The sequence below is a fragment of the Phaethon aethereus genome (assembly GCF_964289735.1).
Source record: "Phaethon aethereus genome assembly, chromosome: 28".
Lineage (NCBI taxonomy): Eukaryota > Metazoa > Chordata > Aves > Phaethontiformes > Phaethontidae > Phaethon > Phaethon aethereus.
The window spans coordinates 1,300,719-1,319,041 of NC_138604.1; the positions used below are offsets into that span (position 1 = coordinate 1,300,719).

General features: G+C 55.8%; 2 protein-coding genes across 2 annotated transcripts; one reads left to right on the forward strand and one right to left on the reverse strand.

Moving 5' to 3' along the window:
- Positions 1-1,355: 1,355 nt before the first annotated feature.
- Positions 1,356-11,959, forward strand: ADAR (adenosine deaminase RNA specific; the record flags this gene model as incomplete). Its single annotated transcript, XM_082011617.1, has 14 exons — positions 1,356-2,806; positions 4,199-4,385; positions 4,467-4,624; positions 5,026-5,167; positions 5,356-5,573; positions 5,817-5,973; positions 6,992-7,163; positions 7,765-7,858; positions 9,266-9,394; positions 9,499-9,632; positions 10,122-10,304; positions 10,813-10,925; positions 11,293-11,420; positions 11,719-11,959. 14 exons carry the CDS (start codon positions 1,356-1,358, stop codon positions 11,957-11,959), a joined length of 3,507 nt encoding a protein of 1,168 aa, XP_081867743.1.
- A 2,620-nt stretch (positions 11,960-14,579) lies between these two features.
- On the reverse strand, positions 14,580-17,783 carry CHRNB2 (cholinergic receptor nicotinic beta 2 subunit; the record flags this gene model as incomplete). Its single annotated transcript, XM_082011376.1, has 6 exons — positions 14,580-14,750; positions 15,411-16,371; positions 16,484-16,593; positions 16,841-16,885; positions 16,986-17,131; positions 17,741-17,783. The coding sequence occupies 6 exons, from the start codon at positions 17,781-17,783 to the stop codon at positions 14,580-14,582; spliced, it is 1,476 nt and encodes a 491-aa protein (XP_081867502.1).
- Positions 17,784-18,323: the final 540 nt, after the last annotated feature.

Consider the following 18,323-nt stretch of genomic DNA (forward strand, 5'->3'; position numbering starts at 1 on the left):
CGTATCCCAGCCCGCTTTCCACCGCGCCCGGCCAAGCCCCCCGTGCTCAGCGCAGCGAGCGGTGCCGTCGTGTCCCGCCGCGGGCGTGGGGTGGCTGCATCGGCCCGTCATGGTTCTGCTCGGGGAAGTGACATGACCTGGGCGCGGGGTAGGGAAACTGCCCGGCGCGGATGCTGCCGTGGGGTTTTTTTGAGGTGTAATTTAAGGTGACAGCCGTTCCCGCAAGCCCGCTCCAAACCGGGAGAGCAGGCGCCCCTCCCGTGCGGGCCGGGATCCCGTCCGAGCGACAGCTCCTGGTTGGCCGGGGCTGTAAATCATCGCAGGTACCGGGGAAGGAGCTTCCCACCGGGGCTTGTTTTCCCGGTCCAGGCCCAGCTGTGGCCGCTGCTGGGAAGGAAATTCGGGGCTTTGAGTGCTCGCAAAGCCCGAAATTCTGCTTCCCGCTGGGAAAGAGCTGCGTCCCCTCCCTGCGAGCTCCCCGAGGCGGGGAATGGGGCGGCCCTGGGCGGGGAGGCGAGGCTGTTGTGGAACGGGAACCGAAACCGAAACAGAGCTCGCAGCCATCTTGCCGGGGTGACTGGTTGCTCACAGCCCATCCGGTGCCGCCTCCCCTCTCTGGGAGATGTTCTGCGGGTCGGGGTTTCTTATTTCCGTTTCTTTTCTCACAAAATAAGGAAACTTGGTATATGGATGCGACTGAGGTACGAACATTTTTTTAAAATCCTCTTCCTGCCTGCCAGGATTTCTGTCCTGTCTTTGGCTCAGGGGTCACTTTTAAAAGGAGTTCACTGAGAAGGGGGGCAGTGCCCCCGCACCCCAGAGCTGGGACAGGGGGGAACCCCCCTCACGGCACTGAGCCTCCCTAGCACCTCATGTGGAGCTTGTGTTTGTCGGGGTTGGTAAAATAAGTTGGTGGCAGCTGGGGACTTAAAGAAGTCACCAGGAAGAAGGTAGGATGGGGACCCAGCAGCAAGTATCAGTTGCATGTTTTTATCTGCTCAGTTTCAGCTTGAAATTCAGTCCAGTGGGAACAGAGAGTCGCTGTTATTAAAGCTTTTTCTCGTGGTTAACTTTGCCTGCGATTCCTGTCTGCTGGGTTCTGTGCTGGGCAGACACAGAGTTTGCTATTTGTGTTTACATTAATAATTTTGACTCAGTAGAAAATAAGGAAAAGATGCTTGAAGTGCCTCAGTAGCAGGGAAGCTGTTTAAACTGCATTTCTGTAATCCTATAGTTGTGTAAATAGGTTCTGAACTGTGTTTTTTTTCTTCCTAGCAGGACAGCAGAGTGCAGAGTGAATCGCAGCTTTTGGCACGCAAGTGGCCCGATTCAGATGTGTGTTCCAGCAGTGCGCTATGAACAGAGGCGCTGGTCGAGGCAGAGGCTCATATCTTACCTGGTCAAGACATAAGTGCCCCAACACTAATCAAGGGTTTTTTAACCGCCCTCATACCCCACGAGAAACTAATCTGGAAATCTTTTTACACCAGCAGTTCCTAGCAGAGCGGGACACTGAAGTCTGTTTGCTTCAGGGACAGGGATCACACGACGAATCACACATCAGAGGCACGCGAGCTGCGGCACCAGCTCCTGCAAAGACATGGCAACCCAGCTGCAGCAGAGCAGGATGGCATAGATTCTCCAGCAAGCATCTGAGGGTAGAAAGTTCGCCACGTTCTTGCCCTCCTCAGTACCATTGTCAGGAGGACTTGGAAAGAGATTCTGATGCCATCAGGCTGAATTTCCAGAGACTGTCTCTTGCTGGACAAGACTGTGAACAAGAAATTCTGACAATTTTCAGGCAGCTTGGGAAGGGGAAGACTTGTACAGTTCATGATCTTGCACGTAAACTTAAAACTCAAAAGAAGGAGGTCAACCGTGTTTTGTATAAACTCTTCAGAGAAGGCAAGTTGCACAAAGGTGGAGAGACGCCGCCACTGTGGAGGATTGCCAGCCCAAGCGCAGGGAGAGAAAGAAGCCCCGCTGACAACAGTGGTAGTCGCACAGATCCAGTTTGTGAGAGCAGAGGAGGAGGGAGGAGCGTGGCTGGCTCGGGAGACGCCAATCCCGTGATGGCTGAGACAAAGGACAAAATCTGCAACTACTTGTTCAGCGTGGCAGAAACAACGGCACTCAACCTTGCTAAAAACATTGGGTTTTCGAAGGCCAAGGATGTTAATGCCTTTCTTAGTGCTCTGGAAAAGCTGGGAGATGTCCACAAGCAGAACACAAGCCCCCCACGGTGGTCCCTTACAGACAGGAAACGCGAGCGGATGCAGATGAGGCTGAGGGCCAGCGCAGTAGCACAGAGAGCAGATCTCATACCTGAGTCAGGTTTTCCACCTTCTTCTGTCCCTCCATGTGCCCAGGAAGTGACTGTAGCTTCACCAGCATTGACAACATCAGAAGAAGAAAGTATAGAAAATGGACAGCAGCCTTTGGGGCAAACTGATCAGAGCGATGCCAGTGACACGGAAGCAGCCCTGTCTGAGGACACTAAGCCCGAATTCTCCAGTTTGAGTAATTATGATAACTCTGAAAACAGCAAGTGGGCCACAGATGATATCCCAGATAATCTGAACACTATCAACAAGCAGTCCTACGAGTCAGAATCCATCATGAATTCCCAGTCTTCCCCCAGTTACGCCACCCAGTTTGAAACTGCTTTCCCATGTACACCCGTAGAGAAACTGATGGCTTGTCAGGAGAAGAACCCAGTGAGTGGCCTTACCGAATATTCCCAGTACACGTACCAGCACTGTGAGTTTGCCATGCTGGAGCAGAGTGGACCCTCTCATGAACCACGGTAAGAAAATTTCCTACCTTTCCTGAGCAGTCTTTTTGCTTAAAATGATCTGACTTCAACTAGCTTCACCAACTCAACTTTGTCCTGAAGGGCCTGCTCATTAATGTTTACTTCATTTCAGAAGGATTGATTCTAGATTCAGAAGAATACTGGAAGAATCTAGTTGATTCCTTGCATCAGCTTCAAAAAATACCAAAGCAAGGCTAAAATTTAACCCCAGGTAGCCCATTTTTTTGGCAACGCTGCACATCATTCTGAGCAGCGAAGGTGGGATTCATCTCTTCAGCTAGGTCCTGTCTGATTAAATCTCTTGGCTTTCAATTTGATTGTATAGGAGGAAACTGGTGTTTCTAAGCTGCCTCTCAAGTTGCTGTCACCCTGGAAGTGGCATCAAGGGAGCTCAGAACAAAGTGCTTGGGTGCAGATACCTTGGGTTAGACGAGATGAACCCGCTCTGGGCATTTCTTTGGTGTGGCAGGTCAGAGCGGCCTCTGTGAGCAGAGCTCGTAGCATGAGGCTATGGTTTGCGTAGTCAGTCTCCGGAGACCTGCTTCCCCTTGCTAAATCATGGCTGTTCCTGAGCACCAGCACAAGGGTGAAAAGCACCGTATGTGCCACACTGGAATATGTCAATAGATCCGCTAGACAGGAAAATTGGCCTAATTTCTAAAGATGGAGTACCAGGCTTTTTCTTTTCTTTTTTTCCTTCCTTTTTTTTTTTTCTTTTTTTGTAAGGAGGGATCTCAATGGATTCAGCCCCATAACCCCTCTCTAGATCTGGTTTGACCCATTCTTGTTGGAAGCCGGTTTCCTCTGTAGAGGGCAGAAGAGAAACTCTTCCTCTTCCAGACAGAAGAGAAACCATGTTTGTTAAGGGCTCACAGGGAGGAGAGAGACAGAAACATTAAAGGCAAGAGGTTTACGTGAGGCAGCACCTCTCTGAGATGGGGTGAAGGCACTGGATAGCCAGGGGAAATGCAGCAGGGATGAGTGACTCCGAATGACCAAGTGCAGATGGAACAGCGCGGGCTGCTTTTAAGCTTTCTTCATCCCTGTGCAGGAGACATAACCAAACTGCTCTTTGCGTACCGCCATTACACGTCTCTGGCGCTTGTGGAACAAGGCAATTCATCCTGTTCCTTCAGAACAAAATCTGGAGCTGCTCCTCTGTCATGAACAGCTCTGGAAACACAATGAAATGAGGCCCAGGTGCAGAGCTGTCAAGGCACCCTTGGTATTTTTGTCTTCTGCACATGGCAGCCTGGGTTTGATCTCACAGCCAGGAGCTAGCTGTTCCTTCTCACTTGAATTCCAAGAGCAGCCTTACCTGCTTGCTCCGAGAAGACCACACTTTTGCCTCTCAATTTACGTCTTTGGTTTTCTCTTTAAAAGATTTAAGTTCCAGGCAGTGATTAATGGGCGCCGATTCCCACCAGCAGAAGCAGGGAGCAAAAAACTCGCTAAACAGGAGGCAGCAGCTAACGCTATGAAGGTCCTGATGAGTGAAGCAGAGAATGGAAGGCATGGTGGAATTAAATGTGAAGAGCCGTTTCCCTCCGACAACTCTGAACCAGAATTGGTGAGTCTTGTTTTCTTTACTTGTGAGGTTGGTCAAACAGCGTTTAGTCTGAAACTGGTCTCCTGCATCTTCTTGCTGTAGCCTTTGCATGCAGAGCCAGAGCCGTCATCTGCGCCAGCTCATCTCAACCTGCTTCCCGGGAAGCACCCAATCAGCATATTAATGGAGTATGGACAAAAATCAGGGAACACAATTGAATTCCAGCTGCTCTCTCAGGAAGGCCCACCTCATGATCCTAGGTATGGCATATTGTTGTCAGCTTTGGGAGGATAGAAACCCTTTCTTTGATATCCTTCCTCTTCAGCACGCTACCCATTCCTGGACATGTCACTGACCTAACTGAGTGCTTTTCTGATCCGAGGAATCTGGGCATGGCGCCTCCAAGACATCCACCTCCAGAAAGAGACCAAAACCAATGCCCTTTCTCAGAGAAAGGATGCTGTTTCTTCTACCAGACCAGGAACAGGTTCCAGTCCTTTACCCTCCCTGGTAGTGCTCTACTGGGAGTGTTTGGGGCCATTGTGGTAGATTTAAAATGGAGATAACACAGAAGGATTTAACTTGAAGTGGGAAAAGGGGATAATAAACAGATTGAGACACCTGTGCTTAACACTTTTCATGTGCTATAATGTCCTGTCAGGTTCAGCTACTGTGTGAAAATGGGTGACCAAATTTTCCCTGCTGTGGTAGGAAACAGCAAGAAGGGAGCAAAGCAAATGGCAGCAGAAGTTGCTGTGAAGATGCTTTCTGGAGAGTCTGTACCCCATGTCTTGCCTGAACAGGTACAAGGAGCTTCTTTATAAGACCCAAGTGTTTTGGGTTGGGTTCCCCCCTTTATTTCGTATTCCACTGCATTTCTCCTTACAAGGTCATGGGCTGGCTCTGGCAGAGGTTTGCTGAGTGCTCTTGGCCTGCAGTAATACCAGCTGCTCGGTATTTAACAGCCTTCTCCTGTCTAACTCTGCTCTAGCCTGTTGTGAAGCCCCATGGTGACCAGTCCATGCACAGCTGTGGACCATTGATCGCCCCTCCAGATGAATCCAAGGTGGCAAAAGCAAAGGGTGTTGGGGAGCTCATCAAATACCTTAACGTCAATCCTGTCAGTGGCCTGCTGGAATACGCTCGCTCCAATGGGTTTGCCGCAGAGTTCAAACTCATTGACCAGTCAGGACCTCCCCACGACCCCAAGTAAGTGGCTGTCCAGGAGGAAATTTTGCACTGTTGCTGTTTCCAGGATGGAAAAAGGGCAGAGAACACAAAATTCCCGATGCGGTTCAAGATGGCAACAGGCCAAGCTGCTGCCTCTGCTGAACCTTATGTCCAGATGACAATAAGCTATCTCCAACTCCTCTCTCCAGTGAGAGAATTTAAAAACCAGACTGAAATCCATAGGTTTCTTGGTTTCTCAGAGATGCGCTGCTGTCTTTATAGGTTTGTCTATCAGGCGAAGGTTGGAGGCCGTTGGTTCCCAGCTGTAACTGCACACAATAAAAAGCAGGGCAAGCAGGAGGCAGCTGATGCAGCACTCAGAGTCCTGATTGGGGAAACAGAGAAGAGTGAGCGCATGGAAGGGATGAACATCGCCGAGGTAAATCTTCTTCCTCCAAAGCTGGGCCTGCTTTTGTAGCCCTGCCTATCCTGTGCCATTTAGTCCAACAGAAAAAAATGCCTTCAAGATCAACTGTGAGATCTTTGTTCTCTGAAGGTGTAGATAAGCTGACGTTTTCCTGAAGTGGGTTAGATGTTTCCTCAGGGCACAGATGTACTCTTCCCTTCTGCTGGGCTCTGCTTTAGGGCTAAATCATCATCAGATTCTTCCACAAACTATTGAAGTATGTTCCTGTGGTAGAGCAGGAACATGTTCATTTTTTATTCTGTGATTTTTCCTCCTCCTTCCAAATTCCTTCATGCCGCATTAAAAATTGTGTGTCAGCTCAAAAACCCATGCATCACATAAGAGCAAAGCTGGTTGTGTCAGGATGGCTGTCCCAAACCTGTGCTGCTTTAAATCACACTTAGAGTTTTGTGATCTCTTAAAAGCTGTGTTCCGGGCTGCACAGCTGAGCACAGCAGCTGTGCCTCTAAATAGAAAAGCCATCAGGGAGGATTTGTCAGTCAGCAGTGCTAGAGGAGGCAAGTGCCCATCTGCAATGGGAGTGACTGTGCAGCCTCCTTAGAGGCAGCCAGAGAAGGAATTCCTCCAAAGCCAGTAACAGATTTCCTTGGCTGAGTCTCTGAGAACAGGCACGATGGGTTTTGTTCCTTTGTGATTGGGATTTCCCCTGGCAATCTCGGGAGGCCATTCCTCAGCCCGTGTCACTTGCTGCCAGGAAGACAGCTTGCTGCTGTCTCTTAATGATGTGCTCAAAGCAGAACTCAAAGCGTTGGACAGGATTTTCTCAGAAATACCTAAAAACTTCACCCACCCCTTGACACGATACTGTCCATGCACTCAACCCAAAATCATGCTGCCTGTAACTCGGGTTTTCTGTGTTCCTGCCTTCTGCCTGGGTAGCTGTGCTTCAGGTTAGCTACTTCTTGAGCCATTTTGTTCTGTGACCTGTTTGTGATGTCTTAGCAATCCTGGTCTTGTGTCCCCATTCCAGCTCCCCGTGAGTGGCAGTACCCTACACGATCAGATGGCTATGCTGAGCCACCAGCGCTTCAACACCCTCACTGCTCGCATCCAGCACAGTCTGCTTGGGCGGAAGATCCTGGCTGCCATCATCATGCGGAAAGGAAACAAGGGCCTGGGAGTGGTGGTCAGCATCGGAACGGGTATGAACAGCTTCTTCTAGCATAAGCTGAACTCTCACATTCCCACTAGATTCCCTGTCAGCTACGACTAGGGAATGGCTGTTGCTGTAGGCTTCTTCAGAGAGGGCAAGAAATGTTCCCAGGGCTCGCGTGGTGTCACAAGTGATCTGGTTATAGAGACAGAACAAAGCGAACGTGCCCGCAGCTATGTGGTTCTTAATCTTTGCTTGCATTGCTACGCGCTAGTCTGTGCATCAGAGCATGGCTTCCTCACGTTGTACAGCACAAGATCCCCCAGCTTCTCTTAGCTGCATGTACTTTAGCTCCCTTCCTAGTTGGCTGCCACACTTCCACACAGAGTGGTGGGCTGAAAAGAGCTCAGGATGGGACACTGCCCTAAACCTGTGGCAATTTAAGTCTCTGCTGTCCCTAATGTAGTGTGTGCTCTTTGTCCCTTTATTTTCCTAACTGCTTGGATCAGGATAATGATTTAATAATCAGGGTGCTGCTGCTGCTGCTCAGGAGCCCAAAGAAGTAAAATTTGAAGCAAGATGAAACCCTCCTTTCTGTGAAGCTTTGTGTTGACTTTGACACTTGTGTGTTTTTGGGGTTTTTTATTCAGGTAATCGTTGCGTGAAAGGAGAAGAGCTGAGCTTGAAGGGGGAGACAGTGAATGACTGTCATGCAGAAATCATTTCTCGAAGAGGCTTTGTGAGGTGAGAGAGGGGGGAAACCTGAAGGAGAGGGGCCTGCCAAGAGGTGCTGACCCATTCTAGAGGGCTGTAGCTGTGATGGTTCCTTGCTGTGTTGAGAGGCTGTGATCCTCTAACGCTACTGTTTACCCGTGTGTTGTTAAATAGAGGGAAGTTATTTCTGATAAGAAGGGGCCATGCCTGAATTGTGCCCAAATTAGTACCGAACTGGAAACTTGCCAAGAGCCCAAGGGCCGCGTCTGATGTAGTTAAAATAAAGCACCCTGCAGAGGCTGCTTGGCCGGCACACAACGCACTGGTTCAGTCTGAGCACGGCTCTGTCTGAGCCAAGGTGCTGAGGAATCTGCAGGTCAGGTCCCTTTTTGGCCTTTCTGGATCTGGGTGTAGAAGGCTTCGGGAAAACATATTGAATGTGTTTGCATTGATAAGTCAGAAATTGTTTTTCATCGGTTGGAAAGGGTTTTCCTAACTAAACTGCACAATTGTTCTTTTCTCTTTATAAACATTCTGTGTGGCACCTTCTTTTTTCTTTTTTTTAAATAAAAAACCAAAGTGACATGAAGTTGGACTAGCCTTGTTAATGTCTGCCCTTTCAGTTATGAACAGCAAAGCTTTTTTAAAGCTTTTGTCTGCTGCCACTCTACTCTGTGCATTCCACAGCACTGGAAGGTGCTGAGGGCTGGTGCCTGGAAAGCTGTAAAGTCAGAGGATTGCCCTCTTGCTTACTGTCTGTCTCGGCTGTTAATGTCATGAGACAGTCATGGCTGCTGGGCTGCTCTGGCACAGCAGAGCCTGTCAGGGACAAGAACAGTGAGCTTTACCTCTCCTTGCAAAATAAGTCTCTGCACAGGCTCTACTTGAGGAGTCCTGTGGAAGCTGCAGTTTTTCTTTAGTCCTTGACGCTACGTTGGAGACCTCAAGGTTTTTCCCTGTCCCTAGACAGAAGCAGCTGTAAAATACCCAGTCATTGTAAACAGATCATGGGCTTGTGCTAATAATACCACTTGCATTCAGCTGCCCATGGGGCTGTTTACTCTTAATGCAAACGTGGTGCTGACTAAAGGTGCTGTGTTAACAACCTTGAAGTATTCTTCACACTCAGATCAGATGCACGTAAGCAGCAGCCAGCCAGGCTCCTTTCTCTCCTGCCAGTGCTTCCCTCTGCTCACCAGTCAGAATGCTTATTTTCTGTTTAATGTCCTCTGCATGGCCAGATATCTGCTCGATTTCATACCTTTTCTGTAGCATCAAATGCTATTCATTGGCTTCCAAGTATTCTCATCCACGGCTCCTGGTCCTCGCTCTCCCATGTAGCAGGAGGCAGGCCCTGCCTGTCCCGGGCGTGGGCACTGGTTGGATTGATTGTCTGAAGAGCAAAGCAGCCTTTTGATGTGATGTTTTTATTTTCAGGTTTCTCTATAGTGAGCTGATGAAGTATGACCCATCTAATGCTTCCTCTGCAGAAGAGAGCATTTTTGAGCCAGCAGGAGGGAAGAAACTCAAAATAAAGAGCAGTGTTACCTTTCACCTCTATGTCAGGTTTGTGCAGGGTTGTGTAGGGTGTGACCGGTGTCAGCAGCACTGTTGCACCCTTGGCTGTTTTCTGAGAGTCAGTGCTAACCTGGGGAGTGTTTGTTTTGTAGCACAGCACCTTGTGGAGACGGGGCTCTCTTTGATAAATCCTGCAGCGATCAGGCAAGCGTGGTGGGGCAAGCCCAGCATCAGCCGCTCTTTGAGAACCCCAAACAAGGCAAGCTGCGGACGAAGGTGGAGAATGGTGAGTGTGTTTGCTCCCTGCACAGTAGGTTGGCTCCAGTCCCCCGCTCTGAGCCTTTCTGGAGCTCTGGAGTTTCCTTACCTGTCTCTGTGTGGTGGTGGCTTTGACACATTCAGGAGCAAAAGGAGGTGGGTAAAAGGGATGGGGGCATTAGAGGGAGTCCCTTCTCCTTCCCCACTCTGCCTGTTGGACTGCCACGCTAGCAAGAGTACAGCTGAAGTTTGCTGCAAAGCTTATATGTCTCTGACCTCCCTTTCAAGCACTATTCCATTCTGCTTCAGCCATGTGAAAAATGACTTGTTTGTAATAAGTACTGCGTTTCCTTCTTCAAATGATGCTAAAACATTCCCAGAACCTGGGGACAGCCTGACTCTGGAGGCCACTCCATGCCTGTGCATAAAAGAGAGCTTCTTGTGCAGTTGCTGATGGGGTTTTGATTTATTGAATATCTGACTCTTTACAGAAAAGCTTTCTTCTCCTCTTGTGCAGGGGAAGGTACCATTCCTGTGGAGTCGAGTGACATTGTGCCCACATGGGACGGGATCCAGCATGGGGAGCGGTTGCGAACCATGTCCTGCAGCGACAAAATCTTACGCTGGAATATACTGGGCTTGCAAGGGGCGTTGCTGTCACACTTCATAGAACCAGTTTATCTCAGCTCCGTTACACTCGGTATGAGTGCCACTGTCCTTTCTGGGCTGGGATGGATGTGCTGCCCTGCCCCTTAAAAGTGGGCTGCCTAGACAAGTAACCTCCCTTCCGCAAGTGATGGAAAAGCTTGTTTGTGGAGGCTGTAGGAGTAACAGACTGAAACGTCGTTCTTGGCAGAGCTGTGCTGTTTGGAAGTGCAAAGGGAGTTTATGGATTTTATGCGGTGGGTGGAGTGGGTTTTTCTCCAAGGTTCTTCATTTTTAGAATGCACATGTGATCTAGGAGGATGAGACAAAAATTGCCTGTTTGTGTCTTCGGTGAGAAATGTTGCAGTCTATAAACCTTCGTCTTACTCATCCAGGGTACGCATAGCTGTTGCTGGTCCACATGGCCACGAGCGTTCTGGAGCTTGAGAAGCGTTGCGATTCTCAGCGTTTGGCCTGTCCCAAATGGGGGGGACATTGGGGGGACATCCCAAAATGACCCATGCCGTTCCAGGTTCCTAATGCCTTCATGTCTGTCTTCACAGGTTACTTGTACAGTCAGGGTCACTTAACGCGTGCGATCTGCTGCCGCGTGGCAAGAGATGGGAACGTGCTGCAGGAGAAGCTCCGGGCTCCATATCACGTTAATCATCCTGAGGTACTGCAGGCTTGGCACCTCTTAGTCTTTCTGTTCCCCCTTCCACCTCCACCCTTGGGTTCGGGCCTCACTCTGCAAGGGGGGTCACTTGGGACAAGCTCTGCAGCCAGGGTCAGGAGCTTAATGGCCAGAAACTTCCCCCCTTGTGTCATCCCACAGTGTCTGGGGGTTACTGGCAGTGACTTGAACTGGGAAAAAGGAGACCAAGGTCGCTCCCGTAGCCTTCAGCTTAGTAAGAACCTAGTGCTTGGTGCTCTCAGGAGTTTGGGATGAGCTGAACCCCTGCCTGCAGGGGATGGAAGAGGCAATTACCAGCAAGCTCGCGCAGCAGGACCGGTCTTAGGAAATTCTCTTGCGTCTCATGCAGGTTGGGCGAGTCAGCGTGTACGACTCCGCAAGGCAGACGGGCAAGACGAAGGAGTCTTCAGTGAATTGGTGTCTTGCTGATGAAAGCGAAGTTGAAGTCTTGGATGGCACAAAAGGGAAAGTAGATGGGTAAGAAGAGCCTTTCCTGACACTGCTTTTCTGTTTGGGCAAAGGGGAGCAGCTCTGAAGTCACGAGTACACTCTGGACTGTTACAGCACCTTATGTGTGGGGGCGGGTTGGAGAAAGGAATTTCAAACTGATGTAAATGAACGTTCTTGAAGCAAAACAAAACAATTCCTAGCCCAGACCCTGCAACAGAGCCCCACTGAGCCAAGAGATCTCCACAGGTTTTTCCCTGTGCCGCCTGTTCCTCTTTGCTCTTCTGAGTGTCATGTCCTTTACTGCAGCCTTTGTCTTCCTTCTCAGACCGAAGCTGGAGGTGTCTCGTGTGTCCAAGAGGAGAATGTTCTCCCTGTTCCAGCAGTTATGTGCAAAGAGCAACTGCAAAGACCTGCAGAACCTCTCGGTGTACTCTGATGCTAAGGAGGCAGCCACAGCGTACCAAGAAGCCAAGCAGTGCTTCTTCAGCACGCTGGAAGAGATGGGCTATGGCAGCTGGATCCGCAAACCTCAAGAGGAAGATAATTTCTCTTTCTCTGATGCATAATGAGATGCCCTGCGTGTGTGGGGCCGTGAGTGTGCACAGATGTGTGCATGGGTATATGCATCCTTCTCTCACCACCACCTTTTTGAAGTGGAATCAGGAGTGTGCAGCAGTTTCCCCTGTAGGCCTGGCTGCCTTCTCTCTCCACTCCTGTTACTCTGAGACCCTGGCCTTTGTCTTTTTAAAACATGCATGGAGATTATTGTCTTTTTTTTAAGCTAGAACACGCCACGCTCGATCCCCATTTTGCTTTTATGGTTTTGTCTCCTCTGTTTTTTTTAAAAGAAGGCACAAGAAACCAGAGGGTTTCTTAAACTGCGAGCTCAAAACCTTTGGGCCGTGGGCTACAGATCCCTCTGGCAGGTTTTGAGGCAAGTTTTCTCTTTTGAGGAGAAAAAAAAAAAAAAAAAAGCTGCCTGACTAGTTTTATGCGTCGCTGTCGGAAGGTGGCTGGCAGTCCGTCTGAGCTGGGACGTGGGACTGATCTCTGCAAGACGCCAGCAGGACCAGCATAACATTCCGTGTTAATAATAAAGAAGAAAATTTCTGTATTACTAGCTGGCTCTGTGCCATGGGTGTGTTAATTCCTGCAGCGTGAAAGGGGGACCCGGGGTGGAGCTGGGAGGGGTTTGGAGAGGAACGGAGATGAGTTGCCGTTTGCTACGTGATAAATGATCTGTGTAGAACTGTGGCAGTTGTGAATTAAGCCTCTTGCCTTAAGCAGGGGCTCATCAGGCAGCCTTGAGCCCTCGGAGGGCTTAAGTGTACCCTGAAATGACGGGGCTCCCCTGCTGTTGGAGCAGCCCCTTTCCCGAGTCACGGCTTGTGCTGGCTTTGCCTGGGATGGGACAGTTAACACCGGTGAGATCAGACAAAGAGACCACGAAGCATTTACCGTGGAGGTGTAGCCCAAACCAAAGAGGAGAAGGCCTGAGGCTGGGGTAACCCAGCCCAGGGAGCGGGGCCCTGGCTCCGGCTGCGCCTCGGGCTGGTGCATCTCTCTCCGTGCAGCGGGAAAGGACGCCGGTGGGCATGGATGTGCGTGGCCCAGCAGGTTCAACACTTGCTGAAAGGCTGTCACGAGCTCACTGTACCCGCCGCCACCGGATGGCACTCGGAGGCTGACTGCGGTGCAGAGCTGCGGTGGGTGGCAACAGCCTCAGCACCCCGCTCTCCCCTCTGCGCAGAGCAGGGCCCCGGTGGCAGCGACGGCACAAGGACAGAGCCAGGGGCTCCTCTGTCCACAGCGGCCCCTCATCATGCTTCTGGCTGCTCAGGGTGCTGTGTCCGGGGCTGTTGGAGCTCCCGCCATGCTCCCTGCACCCTCCTGCTCTCCCGGGACTCGCGAGTCTCTGCTCCTGGGGCGCAGCAGGACCCCCTTGTCCTGCGCTCGTGCAGGGCTGCACCTCCAGCAGAGGGGAGGCAGGTGTGGGTCACGCCCCAGTGCGGGGCTGGCAGGATGCTGCTTTAGGGGCAGAGCTCATAACATGTAAGAATTGGGGTGCACTCCTGAGAGGAGGAGGTCCAGGAGCATCAGCTGGAGCAGCCCAGGATTTCTCGGGCCGGGTCAAGTGCTGGGAATTAAATTAATTTCTAGCGCGCGGCTTCCCCCGGCGCTGTGTGCTGCCGGCCCCCGTCTGCACCGTGCTGTCCCCAGCACGGAGGACTAGTGGTATTTAGAGCAAACTCCCCATTCCAATTTTCCCCAGCGAGGCTAATTCCCGCCTGCCAGGGAGCGCTGCCGCTGCTGCCGGCTCGGCCAGGGCCGCGCTGCGACCCGCGCTGGGGGCCCGGCTGCGCCCGGCTCGAGCTCTGATTGATTTCTCTTTTCGTTTTCCTCAGGCAATCCGTCTCGTGGCTGCTCTCGGCTCCAGCGCACCAAGCCTGGAGTTTAGTGGGGGACGGTGGCACTGCCGGAGTGCGGAGCAGCGCCCGGCGCTTGCTGCCCTGGCCCTGCCTGCAGGTAGGACCTAAAAATAGCATCCTCCTGCCTGGTACATGTGCTTTCCTCGAGGAGCGGAGCAGCCCCATCCTCCTCCCTGTACCTCTGCTCCTGCTGCGTCAGCGCAGCTCTGCCCGGCTCCTGGGAGCCCCAGGGACGGCGCGGGGGTCCGGCAGAGCCAGGCAGGGGCCGGGGGCTGCCCGCAGGGGCTAGGGCACCAGCCCTCGGCCCCGCACGGCCCTGCGTTGTTGCATCGGCGGGAGGAGATGCGGCGAGCGGCCAGTGCTCCTGGGAGCGTGGGAGGGAGCCGGGTGCATCCCCGTGGGGCTGGTTTCACGCCGCTGCGCTCCCTCCCTTGGCAATTGGGACTTTCCTCTTCCAGAGCCCATTCCTCCCCAGCCTCTTACCTTGGCCACAGGGAGCCGGAGGCCCACCCAGCCCTGGCTGCACCCTGCTCCCTCCTGCCCGCAGGGAGTGGTGTGGGATGAAATGACACGAAAACGAACCAGTCCCCTCCTGTGTGAGTATTTATTGGTTTGCAGTGGCTGCCTGGAGCCCAGCGCGTGGTTCTCCGGCCCCGGGACTGGCCGGCCCCCGACTCGGCGGCGGGGAGAGGGTGCAGAGCCCATGGTCCCTCGCTGTCCCTGGGGCCGTCAGGGAGGGCGGGTGGCCACCCCGGCACTATTTGGAGGTGGGGGTGCCCTGGCCGAGCTGCAGCAGGGAGTTGGTGGCGTAGTTCTGGAAGAGGGGCTGGAGGAACATGCCGATGGTGCCGAAGACGCAGACAAAGACGAAGATCCACAAGAAGAGGCGGTCAATGACCATGGCCACGTACTTCCAGTCCTCGCTCACCTGTGCGGGGCCGGGAGAGGGGCAGGGTCAGGCCGGGGCCTCCGGCATCACGCGGCACTGCCTGTGCCGCTCCCGGCAGGCAGCTGGACACTGGAGCACTGCAGCTCCCGGGGCAGCCGGCCAGCCCGCCACGGGCCCCATGGGGCTCGCTTCCCCCGCTGCCACCCGCGCGGCTGAGCCCAGGAAACTCATCTTCCCGGTGAGCTGAGCTGGGGGGGCAGCATCCCCGAGCCCTGCAGCCCTGTCTGGGGCCGGCTTCGCCAAAATCTGCAGCCTCACGGTGCCGCACGGGGTCAGGGCTCCTGGGAGCTGCCCGGATTTCCAGAGCAACTGCTTCAGGCTGGGGCCGCAGCGGCGGGTCGGGGCCGGGGCTGGGCCCCTGCGCGGGCGGGGGCTGCGGGGGGTCCCTGGGCATGGGGCCGGGCAGGGACCCCCTCGCCGCTCGTGCGCATCCTTCCTGTGGTGCAGCTGTGCACGCGTTTTGCACCCCACAGCTCTGCCTGCACCCCACAGCCCTGCCTGCATTCTGCAGCCCTGCCTGCACCCGCAACCCTGCCTGCACCCGCAGCCCTGCCCACCCCCAGCAGCCCTGCCTGTACCCCGCAGCCCTGCCTGCACCCTGCAGCCCCTGCCTGACTCGCGCTGCCCGCCCCCACTCACGCTCTGGTCGTCGTCCTCGCTGCGCATGTGGTCAGCGATGAAGCGCACACCATCCACCGCCTCCTCCAGCCCACAGGCGCAGCCGGCCACAGGGGCCGGCGCCTGCCCCTGCCGCTCATGGTAGCCGTTGAGCCCCTCGGCCTTGGCAGCACCAGGGTTGGCATAGCAGGCGCAGGCATGGACACCAGCCCGGAGGAAGAGGGTGGTGGTGGCGGCACGCTCCTGGGTGTGCCGGCGCTGGCGCAGGCGCTGGCGCGCGCAGTTCTGTCGCGGCTGCTTCATGAAGAGCAGCGCCGGGAGCTTGTGGAGGAATAGGGTGCGGACCCAGGGCGGCATGGTGTGCGTGGTGGGTGAGCGGTGGTGCACGTTGAGGACGCAGACGCTGGTGACGATGGAGAAGGTCACCAGCACCATGGTGAACATGAGGTACTTGCCCACCAGCGGCACGTCCAGCGAGGTGGGTGGCACGATCTTGGAAATAAGCAGCAGAAAGACAGTGAGGGCGAGCAGGACGGAGATGCAGAGCGTCATCTTCTCGCCGCAGTCAGACGGGAGGTAGAAGACGAGGATGGCAAGGGAGGTGATGAGGATGCAGGGGATGATGAGGTTGATGGTGTAGAAGAGCGGCTTGCGCCGGATGATGAAGTCATAGGTGATGTCCACGTAGGTGGAGTCATCGGGGTTCTCATTGCGCCGTCCTGGCAGCGCCACGATGTCCCACTCGCCGCTGGGCGTGAAGTCATCCAGGCTGGCCACCTCGCTCTTCAGCACCAGGTCGATCTCGGTGCGGTCATAGGTCCAGGAGCGGAACTTCATGGTGCAGTTCTGCTGGTCAAAGGGGAAGTGCTTCACCTCGATCTTGCATGCGCTCTTGTAGATGGCCGGCGGCAGCCAGAAGATGCTGCCATCGTAGGAGATCACCGCATTGGAGTAGAAGGAGACCTCGTACATCCCATCAGCGCTGGGGCGAAGGGATGCGCTGTCAGTCCTGGTCCTGCCCCAGCAGTGCAACGGTACCGCCCCGAGCCCCGGATGGGGTTGGGGCATGCACAGCCCCCCCCCAAAACACCTACTTGTTGTAGAGCACCACATCGGGCAGCCAGATGTGCTTCGAAGGCAGGCGGACCTTCTTCATGTTGTCAAAGTCCTCCGGCTTCCAGGTGAGGCGGTAATCCTCCCACTCCTGCGGGCAGGCAGGCTCAGCCCGGCCCAGCCGCGGGCAGGGGGGAACGGGGCAGGGGGGCTCAGGGCAGGTTGGACATCGGGGTCCCACACAGGGTGTACAGGGGGCCCGCGGCATGGTGCGGGGGGACTCAGGGCAGGGTGCAGGTGCATCCCCAAGACAGGGAGGTCCCAGGGTAGGGTGCAGAGGGCCCAGAGCAGGGTGGACATGGGGTCCCCAGGGCCATGGCAGAGTCCAGGGCTCCCACCTGCGTCAGCCAGACATTGGTGGTCATGATCTGCTCCCGCTCGTGCTGCAGAGAGAGCGGGGCCGGTTACTCGGGGTGCTGGGGGGGGCTGCAGGGCCCCCTCCCTTCCCTGGGAAACAGGGGAGCAGAGCCCCGGCCAACTCACCACGCTGATGAGCTGTGCCAGCGACACCATCAGCTGCACCGTCACCAGCTCAGAGCCGTTGGTCGCCGGCCGGATCAGCTTGTTGTAGCGTGCGGGGTCCAGCAGATACTCGACCAGCCGCTCCTCTGTGTCCGTGCCCAGGCTCCCTGGGGCGCGGTGGGAGGCTGAGCCCCGCAGCAGTGCACAGGGCCCCCCGGGGGGGTCCAGACCCACCCGGGGCTGAGCCTGTGCCTGCCTGGGGGTCTGGGCCTGGCAGCTCGAGGGCGGATGTGACAGTGTGGCGGTGTGTGGGTGTCACAGCCGGGCACAGGCTGCTCTCAGGGCAGGGGGGGTCGGGCAGGGAGATGGGGGACCCGGGGGGCTGCAGTGCCCGAAGGAGTCACTGCGGGTGGCCCTGGGCAGGGCCTGGAGCCCCGGTGCTGCCCCTCTGCCCTCCCCTGCCTGCCTCTGCCCATCCCTGCCCGTTCCTGCCCTCCCCTGTCCACCCCCGGCACCGCCCCGGCGGAGCGGCTCGGGCAGCCGGAGCCCACGGGCCCGCAGAGCCCCGGCGGGGAGGGGAGCGCCGCCGGGCCGTGGCAGTGGGCGGCACCGGCACCGCAGCGGGGCCGGTACCGGGTCCACGCCGGGGCGGTGCGGGGCCGGTGCCGGGGCGGCGCTGGACGGTCCTGTGCAACAGGCGCAGCCCTGGGGCCCGGTCCGGTCCCGTCCCCGGCGGTGCCGTTGCCCGCCCCCCCGCCCCGGCCCCCGGCACTTACGTCTGAGAGCGGCGAGGAGGCAGAGGACGCGGAGCAGCGCCATGGGGGCGGCCCGCTGCCGGTGCCGCTGCCGGTGCCGCTGCCGGTGCCGCTGCCGGTGCCGCTGCCGGTGCCGGGCGCTGTCCCCGGTGCTGCCCGCGCTCTCCGCGGTGCTGGCGCCGGCGGCCCGGGCGGGGCGGCCCCGGGCGGGAGGCGGTGCCGGGCGCTGCGCCGGGGCCGCCCCGCGCTCCCCGCTCCGCCGCCGTCACCGCCGCCGTCAGCCGGCCCCGGGGCCGCCCCCGCCCCGCCGCGCCCCGAGGACACTGGGGGAGCAGGGAGCTCTGAGGGGGGGAGGGGGCGGCGAGCTCCCCCAACCCTCCGCTCCACCGGCGTCCAGCCCCCGCCGCCCCCGGTCCCTACCCGGTCCCAGCGGGGTGGGGGAGCCGAGGGGGGAGAGCGGGGGGGAAGCTCCCGAGCAGATCCCAGGCACCGGAGCCCCCCCGCGGCCCAGAGCCCTCCGGGGCCAGCCACACCCGGGGGAGGGGGGCGCAGGCCCCGGGACCCCCCTGGACTTTAGGGACCCTTCAGGCCACGACGGGTCGCA